At 34.6% G+C, this 22606-nt stretch overlaps 3 protein-coding genes across 3 annotated transcripts; 2 read left to right on the top strand and 1 right to left on the bottom strand.

Annotated features, from left to right (window-relative positions):
* The first annotated feature begins 114 nt into the window (after nt 1–114).
* Nucleotides 115–11004, top strand: LOC105345338 (uncharacterized). The gene is made up of 18 exons (XM_011453461.4): nt 115–453; nt 3006–3184; nt 3591–3661; nt 4022–4188; nt 4477–4571; nt 5031–5140; nt 5594–5696; nt 5931–6017; nt 6213–6303; nt 6461–6512; nt 7089–7198; nt 7333–7502; nt 7684–7793; nt 7995–8136; nt 8359–8442; nt 8563–8672; nt 10072–10151; nt 10632–11004. Exons 1-17 carry the CDS (start codon nt 153–155, stop codon nt 10115–10117), a joined length of 2028 nt encoding a protein of 675 aa, XP_011451763.3. The 5' UTR covers nt 115–152; the 3' UTR covers nt 10118–10151; nt 10632–11004.
* LOC105345345 (ubiquinone biosynthesis monooxygenase COQ6, mitochondrial) lies at nt 10412–16460 on the bottom strand. The gene is made up of 11 exons (XM_011453473.4): nt 16252–16460; nt 15175–15309; nt 14968–15026; nt 14407–14673; nt 13466–13573; nt 13182–13244; nt 12794–12901; nt 12540–12618; nt 12279–12402; nt 11663–11945; nt 10412–11052 (listed from the first exon to the last, which is right to left on the bottom strand). The coding sequence occupies exons 1-11, from the start codon at nt 16409–16411 to the stop codon at nt 11023–11025; spliced, it is 1416 nt and encodes a 471-aa protein (XP_011451775.3). The 5' UTR covers nt 16412–16460; the 3' UTR covers nt 10412–11022.
* A 165-nt stretch (nt 16461–16625) lies between these two features.
* LOC105345327 (protein FAM161A) lies at nt 16626–22259 on the top strand. Its single transcript, XM_011453449.4, has 5 exons — nt 16626–18367; nt 18546–18621; nt 18906–19070; nt 19379–19478; nt 20589–22259. The coding sequence occupies exons 1-5, from the start codon at nt 16669–16671 to the stop codon at nt 20766–20768; spliced, it is 2220 nt and encodes a 739-aa protein (XP_011451751.3). The 5' UTR covers nt 16626–16668; the 3' UTR covers nt 20769–22259.
* Nucleotides 22260–22606: the final 347 nt, after the last annotated feature.

The following is a 22606-nucleotide window of genomic DNA, read 5'->3' on the forward strand; positions in this document are numbered from 1 at the left end:
TAAATCTCCGAATTTTATAGAATCATTATTTTACCAACAATATTATTCTTTTACGGGTAAGGTTTTATCCCCATAAGGTTTTAATTTTTCTTTTTTTATAATTGACCAATCATATTTCTTGTACGATAAAGCGGTTGGTAAAGGGAAACAACATGGTGGATGCAATTATTCAAGATCTTTGTAGCTCGCTTAAATTGGAGCGAGATAAGGGCTTTCAAAATTTTGTCAAGCATATTGATCTAGCGGAGAGTGAGGATATTGATACGCTTGAACAATGTATCACAAAACTTTTAACGGAAGAGGGTTCATCGTGGGAGAAAAAGCATGGTGGATTGATGGCCGCAAAAGCCCTCTTAATAAGTGGAAAAAGTTCTGACGATTTTGCAGTTGACATGCGTTCCCAGGCTTTAAAGTATTTAGAAGATAATGAATTCAGAGTTAGGATCGCTGCAGGTATTTATGACGTTGTGTTTAACGTCTACATGATTAACCAGGTTGGGACCAATCTCCCAAATAGGATATAATAGCCCGTTTGGGGTATAATAGCCCAAATGAGATATAAATTTAAAGTGCAGAAAATAAAAAAATTTGATTTTGAAATTTTTTATATTAATCCGCATTAGAATAGATGAAATACAACAACTTTTGGTAAACAACTTTATCTGTAGCTGTACTATTATGGAGATGGATCCCTCAGTATATCCAAACATTCTTGGGGATTAATCTTACAAACTATAGACATATAGAAAAACTTCTTAACCAAAAGTTGTTGCATTTGATTCACATTAATGCGGATTTATATCAAAAATTTTGAAATAAAAAAAAATTATTTTTTGCACTTTAAATTTATATCCCATTTGGGCTATTATATCCCAAACGGGCTATTATATCCCATTTGGGAGATTGGTCCCAACCTGTTAACGTTAATTTAAGCAGTATATCTGTCATTTTCAGCTCACCCTAAACAAAGACCATAGGGATTAAAAATTACCATAATTTGCTATGTCAGGCTTTTATCAACTTAAATGCATGGATTTCACGAGGTGGTTTTTTTTTAATTTAAGGCAATGTACCCTTTTATATACACTACTTTTAAATCCTAATTAAACGCGAGGAATTAATATCCGCATAAAACAGGGCTCCCACTGGACCAAATTTCCCTTTCGCCACTTTTGCGCGTTGTTACGCGGCGCAAGACGTTCATTATCTAATACTTCAAATTCAACACTTATATTACTGAATAATATGTTATAATGTTATATTTATTCCTTAATATCCAGTAAAACATCTACTATAAACCAACACTTATTTCTAAATGATAAAAAGATAAATTGTTTGATATATTTTATTCAGATAACAGATCAAAACATGTAAACATATAACATATCATAACCTATGTGTTACATAAATAATAAGTCAACTGTCAGTAGAACAAAGCACTACAGTGACTACACTAATGTTTATAAATATTAACACAGCACTACACTAACACTGCACAAACACATTTCACATCACATTTCACTTGTTCACAGATATCATCACTGGTTAAAGTTCACATGAAAATTCTTCTGGCTTTCAGGGATGACCATTTTCTGAATGCCTCTTCATAATCCATTTCTTCCTTTCCACTGTTGATCTCATCAGGTTCTCCAATGTTGTTGGCTTAAGGCAACTTCGATGGGAAACCAGGGTTTAGAAGCTACAAGTTTACGTTTTCCCATATTGACAAGCCAAATGTCAAAAGTAAATGGGGTACATGGTCAAGCAAGATTATCATATTTATACCGTAGCGCACCGGACATCAAAGAAAATTAATTATCTGCGTTGATATGTCCATATCAAAACAACCGACTGCAGTGTTTTGAAATTTCAGGAGAGAAAAGCAAACAGAACCCAATTATAGAAAATTTTAATAAATAGTTTCAACGTTATCCAAAAACAAATGTTCAGGAATACAGTTGATGTATACATATTATACGCAGTTATATAACCAATTATTTAGCGATCGGTGCACTGGTTACGATTTGACACTAGTATGGAGACGATAACAGTATAATGAATGAGACCTTATAATATTATTGCTTTAAAAATTGACCACAAGCCGTGTATACAACCGTCTCGTGCCCGATTACATAATTATCGACGTCTTGCAGCCAAATATTACCTGAGGCTATTATCTGGCCAGAGCTCTGTGTGCACTGGAGCGACGCGAGATTTCCGGTCGCGTGCGATGACTAAATAAACACACTCTGACTGAATAAACAGGTGTATATTTTAAATGAAAACTGAACACCGATTTTTTATACCATTTTATTACAAAAAAGGATTTTCGCCACATTCAAATTTTTTTTCGCCACATTTGAAAATAATTCGCCATTGGCGAAAATGGCGAAGCCCAGCTCGAGCCCTGGCATAAAATCGTGAGAATCACTTCCCGCGGATTTTAAAATCTTTTTTTTTTAACAGATGTAAACTATCTGGAATTATGAAAATAATTCAGCGTTCGCGATTTTATACACTCGCAATTGGATACAAAACCGTTGTTTCGCAGAATTAAGTACTTGGGTAAAATAAGGAATCTACAGTATGTGATACGGCTTATGCGATAAATTTCACAACCTAATTTATTGTTTACAGACCATACACAAATTTCTATGTAAACACTGCTTATTAAAAAATACAACAAATTTACAAAATATTGACAAAAGTTATTATAGCTCTGATAAAAGATTATATTTGATTATTCTCGAGTGAACAATGTGGCCTAAGGGCCTCTAATAGCATGATTTTATGTTAACTTTTTTTGGATGAAATATTTTGAAAATCATTGGAACATGATTTAGTTGCCATTGTTCTGTATACTGTCTAAGACACCTCTGCATTTGTTGCTTGTTGCTACAATCTTACATATCTCTAATTTAGGTATCATTTAATGTCATTTATTTTTCAAGTGACGTATAAGCACACTATCACGCAAAATTTCAGTCTGTTTCATTATTTTTAAGGAGAAGTATTAGGAGCACTATGTAAAAAGATTGGACCTGCTGTCTATGAGAACTCCAAGTCAGTCATTTTGGAAGGAATCCGCAGTAACCTGGAGCGTGAGAGGTTGTCTGCTACCGGTCAGGACGAGCAGGAGGAGACAGAGAAACTGATGGAGAAGCTTAGCAGCTCACCCGCCAGGGTTAGAACCTTGCTCGTATTGTACTACATGCAGACTTTGTAAAGTTACCATTGGTCTTGTACTACAAGTACATGTAGGCTTAGTGAAGTTATCATTGGTCTTGTACTAAAAGTATACATGTAGGCTTAGTTAAGTTATAAGTACATTTATCTTGTTGTAATATGCTTAGGGAAGATATAAAATACTACTCTATTTTTTCATAATAATTAATTCATTAATTTCATTCATGGTCAGTTTCAAAACACCTTAACTTGGCTAGGGAAGATGCAATTTTATTTTTTAAACTTTAGGGCACAATGGATATGCAAAATATTTCTCCTGCTTGTGGACTTGAGTGCAATTGAAATTGACCTGTAATATTTTTATGTATTGAAAAAAGAAAGATGTTTGAATTCTATGATTGCAGTCCAATTCTGTGGATGCAGATCAGATCTTTCATGATACTGCAGGATGGAAGTCTTTGGAGACATGGATGAAGTAAGTTACCCAAAAAGACTACTTTAGATTTCTCATTGTACACAAGTACTGAATTCCGCGATTCAACCGTTTTCCATCAATTCACGAGAACTAATTGTGAATGCCAAATTTTTGTGATAGTTTCATGTAGTTTACATTTGTCTGAAAAATAAAAGTGAGATTTTAGAATTCGCAAGATGTGCAGATATTGATTCCTCGTATTTAATTAGGAATCTACAGTGCTTGGCACATTTGTCTTGGACTTGCACCAAGTCGTTTATAAAATTGAAAATTGAATATGAGTGAGCTCGTTTTATTATTTTTTCCTCTTAATTAATTTTGATTCCCTTACCAATGGACACATTATTATTAATCGTTTAGATGCTTGCAGAGTGTTGTGGATAATTGCGGACATCTTTTCAATGATTGTGTCGACCAGGATTTACTGAACTTGATATTTCAAGCCCTTGACCACACAAACCGATTTGTCAGAGAGACTGGGTATTATGTGTGTTCATCTCTTGTGTCAATAGGAGTCAAGGACAAAGGTTAGTGCATGTATCAAGTTTGTACTTCATTATTGATACTATCTCTAATTTCAGTCACAAATTCACTTTATGGGTCTGATGTATCTGAAAAAAGACTTGCTTGAGTTTTGTGTAAATCTTACAGATAAGATTCAAGATAAAGTAGGAAATTTACAAAAAATGCTGTAGGTCAAAATTATTTTTTTCTTGAACTACAGGATTCATATAATATGCCACTTTCAAAATATACAATGTTAGTAGGCCTATAACATATTTGAAGTCCCAAAAACCCTTTTTTTGTTTGATTAGAAACCCTGGCTTTGGAGGAAGAGAATGCCGTGTATCGACACGGTGAACAGTTTGCCAAGTACATGGCCAAAGGACTAGCTGACAACTGGAGCCAGGTAAATACATTCACTAGACAGCACATACATGATTAAAAGTCAATATCTTGTCTTAGCATTTTTCTGTCATTCTAAGGAAAATGCACTCATTCTTTTGACTGGGAAACATGCTAGACTTAAAAAAAATACAGGAATATTTTTTCAGTGGATGGAGTGATCAACAGAAATAGTGTATGAGAAAATTTTGCATCAATGTGCTACATGCTTTTTCTTCTACTGTTAATTTTTCTGTTGATGCCTTTAAACTTAGAAAAAAAAATAAACTTCATTTCATGCTGGTAAGAAACTTAAAAGATTTCATTATGTAGTCATCACCTTTTTACTAAAATAGTTATATACAATATTTACCTGTTTGTATCACAATTGTATTGAATGGATAATCTATATAATCAATGGATACACAAATCATGTACATACAATGAACATGCAGGTAATAGGGAACTGATTCCATTGTACTAGGTTCGTTTAGCATCCAGTGTGGCCACCAGGAAATTCCTCCAGAGTTTACCCACTGAGGAGGTCAAGGCCAAGTTCTACCCAATCCTCATACCCAGGATGTGTTTAAACAGGTAGAGTACATGTTCTGAACTCTGTCTAGCATTTTTCATGTTATGTGTACATGTACTAAATTTATCTATTCTATAGTTCGCGTACCAATACCATTTATACTTTTTACTTAATCCTCATGGTGCCTAGAGCACATAATGCCTTCACTGAGGGTCACCAGTACCATTACAATAGAACTATAGGAAAACTATTGCCAAATGAAACATTTTACAATTTTCTTTATGCGTAATATAATTTAAAACTTGCTTTTAGGAAACTTGGAAACATGTATAAGAAATATTAGTTGTGTGGAAGTCGTATCTTTCAAATCCCCCATCCATCACATCTTGTCACTTTCTTAGATTAATGGCTTTGAAGAGTCTTGGTTATTAGAAACTAAATATTCAGGTCTTTAGAACTCCTTTATATGTTCTATGTCCATTAATGCACTGAAGGTATTGGGGAATATTCTGTAGGTATTATGTAGCAGAAGGGGTGAGGATCTACTCCCAGGATACCTGGCGAATGGTGACAGGAGGGGAGGGGAAACACCTGGTTGAAAAGTTCATAGAGCATGTGGTAAGTGACCTGAGTGAAACCTATAACAGATTTATAGAGTACGTTGAGTAGTATGATACATGAAAATGTCATTTCTATTGCTTTGGTGTAGGTAGCTTACTATATTGTTCTTAATATACTTAATTAAAGTACATGTATTATGATAATTGTCATTCGATATTACATTTGATTAGGTTTTTCAAAATATGCTTTGAATATCATTATAATTATCATGTCCTTTTACCTTTGCTGTAGGTAGCTTACTATATTGAGGCAACAGGAGCAGATAACCACGCAGTGAGAGAAGCTGCCTGTGCGTGTATAGCAGAGCTTGGATCTAAGGTACATGTGGGCAGAGAAGGCATGTTGTTTAATTTTCTGAAAGAAATGAACAAGTTTAAGATTTTACTTGAACTTCACAAATTTAGGAGAATGCTTTCGTTTTAGATGTTTGAGTAGTTGGTTGTTAAACCCCTCTCTGAGACCATTTCAGGGCTGTTGATAAACAAAAATGATAATGATTTTGTACCTTTACAGATAGACAGGGATGTTGTAAGACCTTTCATACCTCAGTTATTGGAAGCACTCTTAATTTGTTTTAACGATGACAGTTGGCCTGTCCGAGATGGTATGTTTACGAGATTTTTATTACAAGTTCAAGAAGTTTAACTTTCAAGAACTGAAGTGCTAAATACTATGTTGTTTTCTGATATGATAAGAAAAACTTTTCACCAACAACAGCAGTGTGAATTCATGTATTTTCTTTTTAATTTGTTGTGTTACAGCTGCCTGTGTGGCATGTGGAAACTTTGTACTGTGCTTCCCAGATGAGTCAAGGTATGCTGGCAATTACAGTAAAAACATTCATTTTCATTAAGAAGTTTTTAGAGATTTTTCTACAATCGAATAAGAATCTAATCTAATCTAATTAGAAATAGATATTCTGAATCCACTTCATTACATTTCATAGCCAAGTTACCTATTGTACATGTATGTTGTATTCAGGACAATCCTTTTGCTGGTATTTAATATTTGGTATATGAAGCGTTCTCCATTCTCTTCTGAAGTAATCAACAGACATTCCATTACTTTGACATACTGTTTACATAGATTTTGTCATGATTATGTGACCCAATAACCACCCTAGATTTTGGCAGGGACAGTTTCATGGGCTAATCAAAAGGTCATTATGACTTGACCTTGAAGGGATTTTGTTAGATGTTTGAGAAGTTGTAGCAGATTCCTAACATTGAATTGATTACTACACAAAATCTCGTGTTGATTTTTAGATTGATAATTCTTATATTCTGTATTTTATTGAGGCTAATTGTTGTACAACTCTATAAATTGTATTGAATTTAAAATATTGAACTTTTGACGTGAATGGTAAGAATTTTGAATTGATTTTTATAGGAGCTCCATGCCTGCCCTCTACCCCCTGTTCTACAATAATCTACAGGACAACATCCCTTCCGTCCGTCAGGGGGCAGCACTGGCTCTAGCCAATGTGGCACAAGTCTACGGTAATTTCAAAAAACAGTTTTATCAAACTAAAATTTGTTTCTTGGACAGTTTCAATATATTGTATACAATAACAGTAAGTAGTGGTCTGACATGTTTTTTCTGCCAGAGAAAAGGTAATTATATAATTTTTCAGGTCAAGAAAGCTATGAAGAAATTATAAACAAAGTGAAAGAAGGAATAGAAGGATTAAAGAACCAACCTGAAACAACAGAGAAATATGGCAACATGGACAAAGGGCCAGCTACGTATAGTGTGGTCAAAAAGTTACGGGACAATGACATGGAGCTACATACAGACAAACAGGTAATACAATGTACTTTGTAGAGAGCTTTTCTAGAGCTACAATACATGCTAGAGAAACTTAAACTTAGAGGAATGTTGTTCTTTAAAATGAGAACAATACATAATCGTTTTAACGCAAGGAATTTCTTGGTACATGTATGTTAGTTCTGTTCCTAATTGATTTTCTTGTTGTGATCTCTAGATGTACTCCTGTGGGTCCCTAGCCCCCAAGATGATGAAGGGCTCCAGAGGGGGTGGATGTATGGACCACAAGTTTAGGAAGCCTCCTGAACCCTGGGAGCTTGCTGATGGGTAAGACATGAAGGCAATATCTACAGCTTATAATTATTGTCCCACTACTTTTCATGCATTTTAAATTATTTATATCTTAACTTTTTTATGAAAGAATATGTACCATTTATTAGGATTCTACTTTTATTACTAAATACTTGCTTTTAATGGATTTCATAGATATTTACTGCAGTTCATCAAAGTGTCATATGTTTGTTTTAGGTGTGTGCATTTGATAGCAGAGCTGTCTCACAATCAGGAGCTACACACCACAGTGTCGGATCTCTTACCATTACTGGCCAAGGCGGCCTCTCTCCACCATTACAATCACCACGTCAACTTCCTGGAGACAGTGTGTAAACAGGTCAGTTACATGTACTTCAGAGGTGAAGAGGAGTGATAGTGATGTATTCTTGTTAATGTTTATCTTGTGTCTTATTTCCCTTTGAAATCAGGGTCAAGAGTCTTCTTACCCAGGCAACACTCAAGAAAAGAATTGTTCAATGCATCCAATTTTTTAACTATATAAGATTTTCTTAGCAAGTACATGTATAATATACATTTTTTCTGTTGTCATGTTTTGCAGTTGCCAAATATTGCCAAATCATTGGGGAAGAGGTATTTCAAGCCCCATTTAGAAGAATTCTTTGATTGCATATTTTACAGCATTGTAAGTATATTTATGAATAGACTGATTTGAATATAGATGTAGATCACTGGTATTTTAACAAAAAAATGTACATGCACTTACAAAAACATGTATAGAACTAATCTGATGGTTATCCTACAGACCTGTGATAACGCCCTGACGGCCAGCGCTGCTAGCCAGTGTCTGAATCAGCTGAGTGCTTTCCTGGGGCCCAGCATCTTACGGGGAAGAGTCGAACAGTTTAACCCAAGGCAAGTCACTCGGTCGCCATTCTGAAAAGTGCAGTGACCAACAATGTTGCACTCAATTATTTATCTGCTCTCATTTGATGATTAATGTATTGTAATCTGTTCTATCATTTGTTAAATTGAATCTTTATTTTGATTGTTAAAGCTGACATGAATTCATTAAAGCATTTGGTCGCCATATTAGTTTTGATCGCTCCCCTACTGCCACTGGGGTATATATACCGTTCGAGAAAGTTACGGTCGGTTGCTTTCCGATCGAGGCATTCAGGTTGCACGGACTTCTAAATGCATAAACTACACGTTGTACCATAGTAAAATGTTTGCAATAAAGAATAAAGGAAACAACAATCAATGAAATACAAAATTAATTTATTCTTTGAAAGAATTGCCAAGGTACTAGTATCCGTATCATTTTGCACAGATAGTGCTGCCTTACCTCACATGCACATCAAACACACGTCACATGCACATCGAACACGTGTGTCGTTCATACAGAGTGCACAAGGTCTGCATCTTTTTGAAAACCCTGGCGGTACTATATCCAACCCAGCAGCTAAATGATAGTCAATCCAAGAAAGTAACAACATATCATCAACTTGTTTCCATCAGTTTCTACAAAAAGGCTCTGTTTCTAAAATCCATGCGATCATTGACATTGCTACTATGTGTGGTTGCGCATGTGCAATGTTATAACATAAACAGGAAAACGGTCTACAATTATCAATATTTGAAGTATATGTGCCTGGATTTCAGTCTGTCTTGTTTCGTCGTTCATTGGATATTCCTTGCCAATGCAATGGTTGTCATATTATTTTTGTTCAAAACGCGTTTCTACACGTCTTTTCGTCCAAGGTAACATGTTAGGGTGTATGAAATACCTGAATGCAGTGAAGCATGAATACTGTAAATTCCTTATTTTACGCGAGTTCTTAATTCGTGATTCAAAGGTTTTCCATCAAATAAAATTGCGAATGCTGAAATTTTATCATATTTTCATGTGGTTTACATATGTCCGAAAATTAAAAGCGAGGTTATAAAATTCACGAAACGGGCTTCTCACGATTTTATGCGGACAAGAATTTCGGGTTTAATTAGGAATTAACAGTAGTGATCGTGGCCTTATATAGGGGGTGTGTAGCGATGAGCAGAACAATAGAAGTCGACAACTAATATGGTGGTAGTCGGAGATAAAGAGGGAAATAATGCATATTTATGAATTCATGTCAGCTTTAAGTAAGCATGTAGTTACATAGAGGATTTTAGCAAGATTCTTTTTGCCCACCCAATGTGTGTGCAGTTTATATCTTCTTAATCAGGTGTACCAGTAGACTTCAAGACAGATGTGTTATAGATATTGGTTACATGCCATTGAATTTTGACTTTTACTCCCTTTTTATTACAGATATTTAGAGCTACTTAAAGCCAACCAGTTTATTGCACCACTGTGAGGACAATTGCACCTGATATATGTCTTCAGTCATGGTTTGTCTTTGTTTTTAACACATTATTCTGTATATAGTGATATTTTCACCCAAACACACTTGTAAAAAATTCTGTACCATATAAAATTGGCTCTTACATATTTGTAGTTTCAATTAAATGTATAATAAATTATTGTAAATTGGCCCCATTTTATATTTACCAATGGTAAGTTCACAAATTGAGTGAAAACATAATTTGGTGAAAGAAACCTTATGCACAGAATAATTTTTAAAATTAAGAAAAAAATATTCACAAGTACGGTAATTTTAAAAATTTTATTTGGAAGGAAATAAACAAAGAATAGTTTTTATCAAAATGCACATACATGTAATTGTGAAACTTTAGTTCAGTCTGTATATAAACCAGTAAAACACAGTAAAATCCATGCATTACTAATAATTTTAAATCAAAAATGTATTACAAAATGTATTTAATACATTAATACATTTATAAGATGAATGTTTATTGGATTTATTCCAGATGGACACAGCTGTCTGCAGCAGTAAGCATGGTGGAATTCTATACCTCAGTGATTGCTATATGGGAAGACATAATTAACATCCATTGTGCCATAGGTCACATCCGATTCATCGTCTCCATTGTTGTTGTGATATTGTAACCAGGATGGAATCTAATTAACAGTCTCATTGTGTCAGTAGCTCAGTGCATAGTGGCTATAATTTTACAAATCTTTACTAAAATTTACAAGAATACTTCAGACTTGTTGCATGTTAGAGGTTACAACATCAAGCATAACAATTTTTCTATGCTTTGCTGTGTATTAATAATTTATTACTGTGGCAGAGACAAAGCTATGTTTTAGTTTGTTTAATAAAAGTCTGTGAGATCTTAACTCGCCTTGTTTCTTATTTCATGAAGACGCCTGCTGAATTATTTTGTTCTGAAAAGAAAAAAATGTCATAAACGTATGAGTGATTATGCAGTGCATACATCCAAATGTACTGTGGAATCATCATTGTTCATAGGGGACCAATGTTTGTGGCTTTCGTGGGTATCTCTTGCCCACAAACTTACATTCCCATGAACCTATACACAATCATTTGTTTAATACTTATAAAAATTATCCCAATTACACTACCAACAAAATTATGTCCCCACAAACTAGGAAAATTATGGCTACCCACGAACTTTGACCCCCCACGAATAAAAATGATTCCACAGTATATCATCTATGATAAAGCTTTCAATTTCAAAAAAGTAAGCAATAAAAAGGCTGTCATTAGGATATTGGTGATAAGTGATCAACATATCTAGAAAGACAAATAAATGCATGTACAGTTAAACTTCGATATCTTGAACACTGATATCTCTAATACAATGTATATGTTGAAGTGATTTGCAAGTCCCAACCACTTATTTTTTAAGTATTTCACCCTCTATATCTGGAATACTAGGATATCTCGAACTTCTTAAACAGTCCCATCTAGTTCGAGATAACGAAGTTTGACTGTATTATACAAGTAAAATAAAATCAGAAAAGTAGTCCCTACCTTTACAAACTGTAATGCATTGGTTGACTGAAGCCCCAAACTCCTCAGGAGAACCACTGGAGAAAAGTCGGTATTGTAAAGGTGGTGTAAACCATGTATTGTCATGACAACTGGTAGCACTGCCCTCTGTCTTTCTGTCTCGTACTTTGATAGGTAATACAGGCCGCCTACATCTGATCCCGACTGGACAGCTTCATTTAACACCTGACTAAGACAGCTGACGTCACCAAACCCGAGATTGACCCCCTGACCAGCCAGTGGGTGCAGTCTGTGTGCAGCGTCTCTGTAATTACACAGTAACAGTTGCGTCTGATATCAAGACTTTACGTGTATATTATTCAATGGTGCATATTTTTTTTTGAAATTGTATTAATTTTACTTTCAATTCAAACTCCAGCTACAGTAAATACACTGTAAATGTTTTCCAAATCACAGATCTTTTGATATTCTACACACTTAATACATTTACTAGCAAGTTCAATTTGTAGTCAAAGCAGCTTTTCACCATAGATTATTTTTAAAAAATTCTTGCTCAGTGTATTACAAGTACTGGGGTAAGTAACCGTATATTCTCCGGTGATAATATCAAATTAAACATGAACTACATGTAACATACCCAATGAGAGCAACTCGAGGTTTGACATAGTTAGAGGAGTGGATGAGTGACAGGGGGAACGAGGCACGGCTTCCTGGATCCACTCCTACCACTGTGGGCGGTAACTGGCGTACCACCTGGTTATCTACAGACCAAAGGAAACCCCAAGAAAATTACTGACTCTTGACTACAACCTTGCTATTAATAATGAAATAATTGTACCAAATTGTATTCTACAGAGAGTCAAAGACGCATGTATGTACATGTAATCCTGTGACTTACCACTGAAAACATAGTTGAGAAGTTCTTGATATTTCTGGGAGATTGACATGACTGTTGAATCCTTGTCCCTTTCATGCCACTACGGAAAATAAAATTATTTATACCCGGTACATGCATCACTAATAATGATATCTAGGATTATGAAAAAACATTGCCTTAAATAAAAATTTTGAGGTTCTTTAATTGCTCTTCCCCAAGGAAGTTTGTTTTTTAGCTCTTGTTTGACATGTTCCTGTATATTCAAATAAACTTACAAATGCATCATTGACAGCATCAACAAAGTTGTCGTCTTGTAAATCTTTGAGGTATTTGGCCTTGGTTGGACTGGTTGTCCAAATCAGACAACTGTAATTGTTGGATAACTAAAAAAGAGAGGAGAGAAAATTTTTGAATATCAATATGTCATTATAATGAGGATATTTTTTTTTTTTTAAATATGTACCTGGGTTCAGGTTTACACAGAGGTATGAGAATTCTGAACAGAGCTAACGATCACAATATCCTATGCCATAATGTTATGTTCTTTACAGGAACATCTTTCAACATATACAATACATTCAAAAGGGTGGTTTCTCCTTGTTGGATTCGCTTGTTTACTTGCAAGTTTGTTGTTTAAGAAGTAATAGTTGGTAAGGGACTTACTGGTAACATGGCTATTGGTCCTGTTGGGAGAAACCTCTGCCATGCCACACTATTGTCTGATGTCTGAAAAAAGTTGTAAAATGAAATGACAATAAGTTAGAATTCATGAAATGATATAGAAATTAACCATTAACTAACTGGCTCACAGCAACTAATTTTCACCAAAACGAGGTTGCTAAAAACCTCAAGAATTTTTTTCTTGTGCAAACAAAATTTGCATCTCAAAGACGTCAAAAAATTGTTTGACAAAAGCAATGAATTTAGCAACATGTATATCTGCTCACCCCCGAGACCTCCAGAGTGGCTACCACTGCCTGCTGTTTGTAGTCTTGTTGAAACACATGGAATTTCCCGGCCTTCCTTACAGCCGAGTTCATGCCATCTGCACCAATCTGAGAGAACCAAATGTGTCAGGGGAGATAAATCAAGAGTCATAGTGCACAACAGAACTAAAGCTGTTCTCCCTGACTTCACTCAAAAATGCATACATCTTCTACACAGTTTGCAATTCATAGTGTTATTTATTAAAATTCGGACTTACACATTTTAAAACAATATACATTTTAACGAATAAGAAATTAATGTAAAATATAAAGAACTATATATGATAAGAGTTAAATTTGGCCCCCATAATTCACCATTTTTTAAAGTGTTTCGGGTACAATAAAATGTTATGTTATGATATAGAAGAGTTGATGTAAAATATATTTTTCACATATTTGTTTGATTTATTTGCACTCACTTGCAGTATATGACGTCAGAAGTGACGCTTTTTCTATAATTCAATCAAAATTAGTCGAAAATTGACATTTTTCTTATCTTTTTACGAATGGGAAATATAGAGCGCATGCTTGAACCAGGACAATTTTTTTTGTTACTTATTAGACTTGGCTAGACACATCTCTGATTAAAATATTTTGTTGGTTCAAGCATGCGCTCTATGTTTCCTGAAAGAAAAACTGCTTAAAAACAAGCTTTTTTATGCTAAAATGCAAAAATGGCGGGAAAAGGTTGTCTTTACAATGCCGTATTTCTAAATTGTGGGCACTTGAATCAAAATGAACATTAAGTTTATACATCACATATATATCTGTACAAAGAAAACAAAGAATTACAGTAAAATAATGATATTCCTTTTAGGGGGCCATTTTAGGCCCATACCATATATAGTCCTTTAGTTCATATTTATCTATTTCTTCTTTAAGAGGTAAAACAGTACACTCACCAGTAATTTGGTTTGAATTTTTTGTCCTTTGTCGGTTTCTATGGTGACCCAGGTGTTTTGGTCCACATTATCGTGGCCAGGGGTGGAGCCAGGTATTATGTAAGATTTCGCTGAGGTTTGGTACCGCACCTCCACTCTGTCTGAGAGAGACGACAGCTGTCTCCTGATGGCTTCTAGTATCACGTCATTCTCCACAATGTAGGCCAGGTCGTTCATCAGTTCTTCATCATTAAATGTGATCACTGAGTCAGAGCAGGATTCCCACACCTGGGTGACATTCAATACAAATCAAAATCACAGTCTCTCCACAACAACTTTATAAGATTGAATAACTGAAACATAAAAATCTGAAATCTTGAGGAAATGTCTGTTTTAATCGTAATTTACTAAATTTGAAAAAATCAGAATCAATCTACATATTGTATCCATGCAACTGAACAAAAATGAATGTCTCTTAAATCAATTTTTTTTCTAAAGAATGAACAATTATATAGAAAAGATCAAAATGATTGTGAGAACGATGTTTTACCATTGACAAACATTCATCTTACGAACACTAACCTGCATTCGTTTGACAGGCTGGCATCTCATTTGTAAAATCTCATCCCATGCTCCTATATCTGTTCATATTTGAAAATATCTTGGTGGAAATTATTTTTAAAAGTGCCAAAATCATCAGATGCATAATTGTATTAATTAATGCAATTAAATTCAAAACATAACTATCAGAAAATGATAGAGCTACAATATAAGGCTTTGCTGACTCACTCTGAAATAAGCCAACTGTAGCTGGACTTATGGCACAAGTTCTGTTACTATAGCGTTCGCTCAGTTTAAAATCTTTCTTCTCGGGGGCAGATTCTAGAAGTATTATCTTTTTATCCTGCAGGAAATCAGTATGCCCTACAACAAAATTTGTAAAACTACAACATATTGATTAGAATTCTCATTGAAAAGTCTTCAGGCATATAATATCCTTTTTTATTATAGTCTGCCCCATGTTATTGCTTCCATCCCTTTTTGATGATTTTTAATGAAAATACACATACCTGTGAAAGAAATACAGTTGAAATTGATAAAAAGGCATATATCCAAGATATCTTCATTGAACAATTACCATTTTTCACTCATAAAAGTTCACAGGAACGAAAACAAAATTCTTATGGATATTTATAATGGGAAATGTTTACATCTATTCTCCATTCGGAAGTACTCGGGATACCTCGCACAATTTTTCAACGTTATCATCCTGGCTTATTAATGGCTGATGCAATGCAAAATACTCATAGACTTTCTATTTTTGGATGTTAATTGAAACCTGAACCGGTAGAGGGGGCGATTCAAAACAGATACTAGAAATCTGGACATTTTTCATATTAGTGGATGAATGTAGTTTGAGCACAAAGTTAAAAATGATTATCGAAATATCAAGCAAAAAGTGGTGGAAGCAAAAACTCAAGACAGAGTATAAATAAAAGTACAGAAAATTCTCTGAATAGGTAAAGTATGTACACAGAGTTGCAGCATTTAAAATGGACTAAAAGTGTAAATATTGAATTTTTATGCTTTATGTTTATTTGCATGGTATTGATAACAAGTATCATAATACAAAAAAAATATTATAGACTATACATAATGATCACTATATAATGTTATATGACAATATGACATTAACATGTGTAATACAGGTATAGGTAAGAATATACACCCCGACATCGAAAATCTTGCTACAGAAGTAATGTGATATTTTTTTCTGTGTATCAACACGATTCATTAAGTTTTAATTAAAACTTCAATGTGCCAGGGATTTTACATGGAGTTATTGGTTATATAAAACACCGGTACCTAGGGCACATGCCATTGCAGTCCCGACCATTCCTCCGCCAGATATAACAATGTCTGCTTTTTCATTACTACTAGAATGTATATTCCTTGAAGTCAATGAATTCACTATTCTTGTTGATAAATTACACAACTTGCAATGTCTCAGTAGATTGCATGCCATCTCGGAAGAGTGAATGTGCGTCTGTCAAAATAATTAGAGTTGTTCCCCTTTCCTCTGCCCGAGCCTGTCATATCTTCGTTTTATTTTATCTTAATTTATATCATTAAATTTCATAATCGGATGATATTTCTTATTTTTATTATTAAAACATCATTAAGCTATATCTTTTAAATTATTTCTTTATGGAAAATGAATTTGACCAATGATTGGATCCAAAAACCAGTTTCTGCTGCGCACCTGGCATAGTTTGTGAGAACATGGCAACAACCCACGGTTTGACAGTTTTGGCACATTCATGCATCAAACCCCCGAGAAATCCCAAAACTGGACTGTCATCAACGTTACACGAGAGAGCGAAAGCATACCATACGTATGTTCTGCAAAATACAGAAGCAGATTTCAATGCAAACAGCAATGAGCAAGATGACTACGATGCACCCAGTAAGTCTGTTCATGTTTACACTAATCCCGCGATAGATGATATTTCAACCCAACTCCAAGATCTCGATGACAGCGATTTTTACCAAAAATTGGTGCAGTTAAAAAACGAACATAAAAAGACGTTATATCTATGTGAGCAACTGTACAAGAAAAAGGTGCTGGGTGAAAACCCACAATCCAATGGTTTTAATCTTGATAATGTGCCAACGTCATATGGCCATTTAAACGACCGAACAGAGGATGATAAGACAGATTATGTATCGTATGAACAGAGGGATGTTTCGCATACAACATCCAGTAAACCACCAACTGGACGCCAAATATTCCAAACGTCCCCATCAATTAAAAAGCCAGCAGGAATTAGTACGATGCCTATGCCTCGGCCTAGCTCAGCACCGGTGTATAGAAGGAGGGGATCGCTAACAAAAAGCCTAGAGGAAGAGGTTTGGGCAAAAATTGCATCAGAAAGAGGGATACCAAGAGAAAGTGCTGATTCCGACAATGAGTTAAATACAGAGAGACTGTTGAGAACATCTGATGATATAATGAGAGATGCAGATGACCAAGAGATTGCAGCAGCAATGACACGCATTGAAGACATGTGGGAAAATTTTTCCGTGGAAGACTATGCTCCAAGACAGTCAAGGGAAAGGCCATCATCAGCTTCTGTTACACGAAAGGAAAAGGACAAGAAAGAAAAAGAATGGAGACATCGAATCACAATTCCTAAGCCTTTCAACATGACTCTAAGAGAGGAAACCAAGGAGAAGACAAAAAGCAAACTCCAGATAGAACATGAGCAGAAACTTATGGAGGAAAAACTACAGGAGGAAATAGAGTGTCAGAAAAAGTTTAAAGCTCAGCCAGTTCCTGCTCATGTGTATCTTCCCCTGTATGATGAAATCAATGAAAAGAATGAGGCACGCAGAAGATATATAAGACACTACAGTCAAGATCTACTCAGGTCTCAGGAAAAACCATTCAAATTCCATACAAGAGAAAGAGTCAAAGAAAAAAATCACACAAGAACCTGCTCCGCACCAGAGGAAATTGATGAGCACACTTTCAAAGCCAGGCCTGTGCCTGGATATCTGTACGACTCCTCTATTGATGACCAGATCAAAGAAGAGGAGGAGTATAGGAAAATAAGAATAAAACTGCGAGCAGAAGAACTGTATCGGAAGGCTAGATTGCCAGAAAACATGGAAATGAGACAGAAGATCAAAGAAATGAACAACAAAGGGAAGAAGGTTAAAAGCAAGCGGAAAAGCGCTTCATCTCATAAAGTCAAACATGAGGTTCCTGATTATGAGGAGTTGTACAGACACTTTCAGAAGGAGCTGCTGAGGAGGAAGCAAGAGAGAGAGGGAACTGTGGTGAAGCCATTCAAACTAAGTACAGCAAGTCCGTCAAAAAGGGAGAGAATTATAGAAGATATGAAAAAAGATGAAGAATCGCTGAGAGAAAACCGATGGCCATACATGACACCAAGAACAACTCCCAGGAAAAGCCTAGGTGTGTAGTGGAAATGCTTTGTAATGTAAACATATATACCCAACGTAACAGGTTATTTTAAGTTATTTACTGGAAATAGTTAAAATGACTTTTTTTTCACTTCTGGATAATCAATCAGAATGAAAACAGTGTTGTTTATATAAAATAACAGATAATAATCTTTGTCTTTACCTTACAGGTTACTTGTCCAATTCCCTTGATTCACTTCCTGCTCGATCCACAAAAGCCACAGACTTGAGATCTGAAACTGCAAAGTGAGATTTGAATTTTTAAAGTTCATTTTATATTATTTAATGTTTAATGAACTGAAATTGCAGTTCCAATGTAAATGATGGATACCCTCTCTCTCTCTCTCTCTCTCTCTCTCTCTCTCTCTCTCTCTCTGTATTCTGTATTGAATTTTTTTTATTTAGTTAACCTAGGCTATTTATCAAGATTAGATTATGAAATATTAGGTTTACATCAAGATAGATCAAATTATTTGTTTTATATACATGTACCGGTACTAGTATTTTACAAGTTATTTTTCTCTGTACAGAAGTAAGACGGGCATCTTAAAGGACAGAGAGCACCAGGAGATTGATCAGGACAGGAAGCGGAGGATCAATGAGATGAGACTGAGGCGGAGTATACAAGAGAGAACCGGAGCCGACATTCAACCGACGCTGGAGGAAACTACCCTCCGAAAACTCAGAGCTTGCAGGTATGGAAAAGATATTGTACTTTGGTCAGTACCTGTATCATAAGTAAAGTTTTTATATTTATGAATTGTCATGTATATCAGCATCATATTATGTTATTCAATAAATTACCCAAGATTATACATGTATGATCTGGTATATACAATAAAAAGTTAATTAAGATGGGTTTTTTTAATGTACATGTATTGTTTTTTATTTGAAATCTCCAGATATTGCAAATCTTCAAGGAAAAGTAGGAAGGAAAAATTATTTAAAAGAAAATGACTTGAAATGAACTCACTTATAACACAATTTTTTTTTTAAATTACAGGGAGGCTGAAAGGGATAGAATAGAGCAGTATGAGAAAGAGTTGGCCGAGATGAAGGAACGAGTAGAGAGGAGGCCTCTCTTAGTGGAGAGACAGTCACAGGTAGGGGCACATAGTTAAAGCTGAACACCTCTTGTAAATAGGCACTGTCCGCCATATTTCTCTTTCATTACTGCGGTCCCTACAACCCCTATATAAGGCTAAGACCTCTAAACAGTTCAAATACTTTGCTGTAGAGGTCTCACCTGTGTGGACGTACATTTTACCTCTACGTGTTACTCAGTTGCAATGAAATTATCATTTTCCGCACTTTTTTCAAGCTAGGAAAATACTAACATCAAATCAATTGGTCAATGCATTATTTGCAAACAGAATATGCACGTAGAATAAGAAATAAATGCACAAATCCAAAGACCACGAAAGGAATACTACACGTTGGCCACGAGTTTCAGTGTGCAATCGCGTGTAACGAAATCGAAAGGTTTATATACCAGGTACTGAGGTGCCTATTTACAAGCGGTGTTTAGCTTTAACATCACACACGTAAACTAACCAGACAGGGGCCCTCCCCTTCCTTGTCATGTCAACTCCTTTACTGGTGAGCCTTATTAATTCTGCTAAATACATGTACATCAGAAGCAGTGTACTTGTGCAAACTACCAGTAATTATTTGTACAGGTATTCCATGGTTTATGTATTAAGATGGTTTATCTTTTGATATCCAAGAAATCTATACCAATGATAGAGTTTCTTTTTTCATGTTTGTGGATTAAAAATAATCAATTTTTTCAAAAAGAGAAGTAAAATTCATTGAGTTGATCCAGTCAGGCCGTGCCAGTCAGTAATTAATTTTTTACATCCACACCTATGAAGTTGTGACCTAACCACACATAGCTTGGTCAATGGGCTTTGTGGTGTTGTTGTCTGAAAAAAAGTCAAACCCATTCTAAAACTACAGTAGCATTAAAGATTTTGACAGCTTTGATTTCATAAGCTAAATGACATGCCAATCTGACATCACCCTTATGGGATGTTTGATGTTTTAGATAAGAGTTCAATTTGCCAGATTCAGAATATCTAATCCAGAATGGATTGCATGAGCTATACATGAAGTTAGCACTTGAAAATGAGAAAGGACTCGGTTCCTGGTAATTTTTAGCTCCTTAACTAATTAAAAATATGTATAGAAAGTTTTGAAATTGTACATTTTAGGTAAATGCCAAGAATGCAGCAACCAAGAAATATACAGCAACTCTCAAAAGTGTGGGACTGGATGATGATTTTGTTCAGACCCGTAGCTCTCAGGCAGGAAGTGTCAGGGACGATACAGCAGAGGACTACGATGATGATTTTGATGGCACCTACAGCAAGAGCCTAGAGGCTGAATCTTAGTTACTCCAACTGAAAAAACCCTCTCTTTGTTACATTCTCTTACTGTATACATACTGTTTTGTTTTTTGTAAAAGTTTATAGATCAGTTCAGACAAATTTCTTCAGCTAGCATACTTTACCCTTATCTTAATACAATATCCTGAAGAACTGCATTGGTCTTGTGTAGAGAAGAAGTTAAATAAAATGTGCATTTTACTTGTATAACTGGATACATTGTAATTGGGTCGATTGTTTGTTTATGCAGTTTAATCCTTAATCTAAAACATGTTAAGCTGTGAAACATTAGTTTGAAGAAAAAGATAGCATTCCATGTATTTACATTTTAGCATTTTAGGATGAAATAGAGAGTGTACTAACATATATATCAGGAACAGAAAATACAAAGAAACATTCTATTACATGTTTTCATTAAAAAATTAATGGCTTTTATCAAATTCATTACGATTTAAGATTAAATATTGTCTGTTTTTTTTTGTTGTACATGCAAATGCATGTTTTTTTTAAATGTCCATAGGCATGCTAGAATCCACAAACTGTAGTCGAATATATAAATTATCAAAAAGGTATTTTAAAATGAATTATATTGCATAAATTTTTTGTGGAGAATCATTTGTCATTTCACACGTACTGACTATATTTGGCATCACTGACTCTCAGAAATTGATATTTACTTAAGTGCATGGAAAAGCAAGGTGAATGGACCACAAGGGCAGTGATATTGTTAAGTTTGTTTTTCTTATTTTGTTTTTACATACATTGAACAAGTAAATTATTGTATTTTGAACACTGGTGAACATCTCCTTTTTAATTTCACAGAAAACCCACCCTTACCTCTGATATGTTTTTTTATCTGCAAGTTGGGAAAGGAAAATTTTATCGTTTAAAGCTGAATATTAATCTAATATGCAAACAAGGTTTGCAGAATGCCTTTTCAGTGGAATTTATGTATGAGGTTGATTTCATCAATTACAGTATCATATAACTAGTCCTCCATCAATGCCATCTTTAACTCACTAATGATGCGATAGTCTATGTTGTTAATTCATATCATCAAGGTTTATAAATGGTTATTTTTTCTTGTTATTCATCAGAGATATTAGTACGCTGTTTTAATATGTCAATTTTCCGTCCATCTGATTCAGTTTTCATATTTTGTAACAATGGGCATGCAAGTCTTGTGCATTTATCTGTAACGTTGGCATTTACCATTTGGGAAGTTCATGTATTGAATTAATTTAATTTAAATTTTATTTAGGTATAATTATTTATAAACTGGTATGATACATATACTTTAACATCTGAAAACATTTTAAGTTATAAACTTGCATTCCCATATCATTCAATGAATTCTCTTTTATCCTACTGTGATATCTTGCAAAGAAAAGTTTATTAGTTATTGGAAAAATGTTATTTATACAAATGTACTGATTATAAATAGATGTAGGCCATTACTTGGTAGATGAATAATAAAAAGAAATTATGAAGAGTAAACATTTTGAGTTTTATTTTGAGAATTGCCTCTCCAAAAAAAAAAAAAAAAAAAAAAAAAAAAAATCGTGAGAGGGCTACATTATTGCAGCTAGGTTGGATGTTCTGTTAGGCATGAAATGTTACATGGAGATCCTGTATGACTCAACTATCAGTATAAACCAGTATTTTGGACCAATTCACCTGGTCCATAATATCAAATACTTGGTATCAGTCATGAAGGGTTTACTGCGACAATTTTTACCACACGTGAATTTCACATAAATTTCATGTGATTTTTAAGTTCAATACTAGTAGGAGGTCCAAAGTAAGAGAATTTAAATGAATCTAGTACAAGGATTTTTGATTGA

This window comes from Magallana gigas, chromosome 6 (assembly GCF_963853765.1).
Source record: "Magallana gigas chromosome 6, xbMagGiga1.1, whole genome shotgun sequence".
NCBI classification, from domain to species: Eukaryota; Metazoa; Mollusca; class Bivalvia; order Ostreida; family Ostreidae; genus Magallana; species Magallana gigas.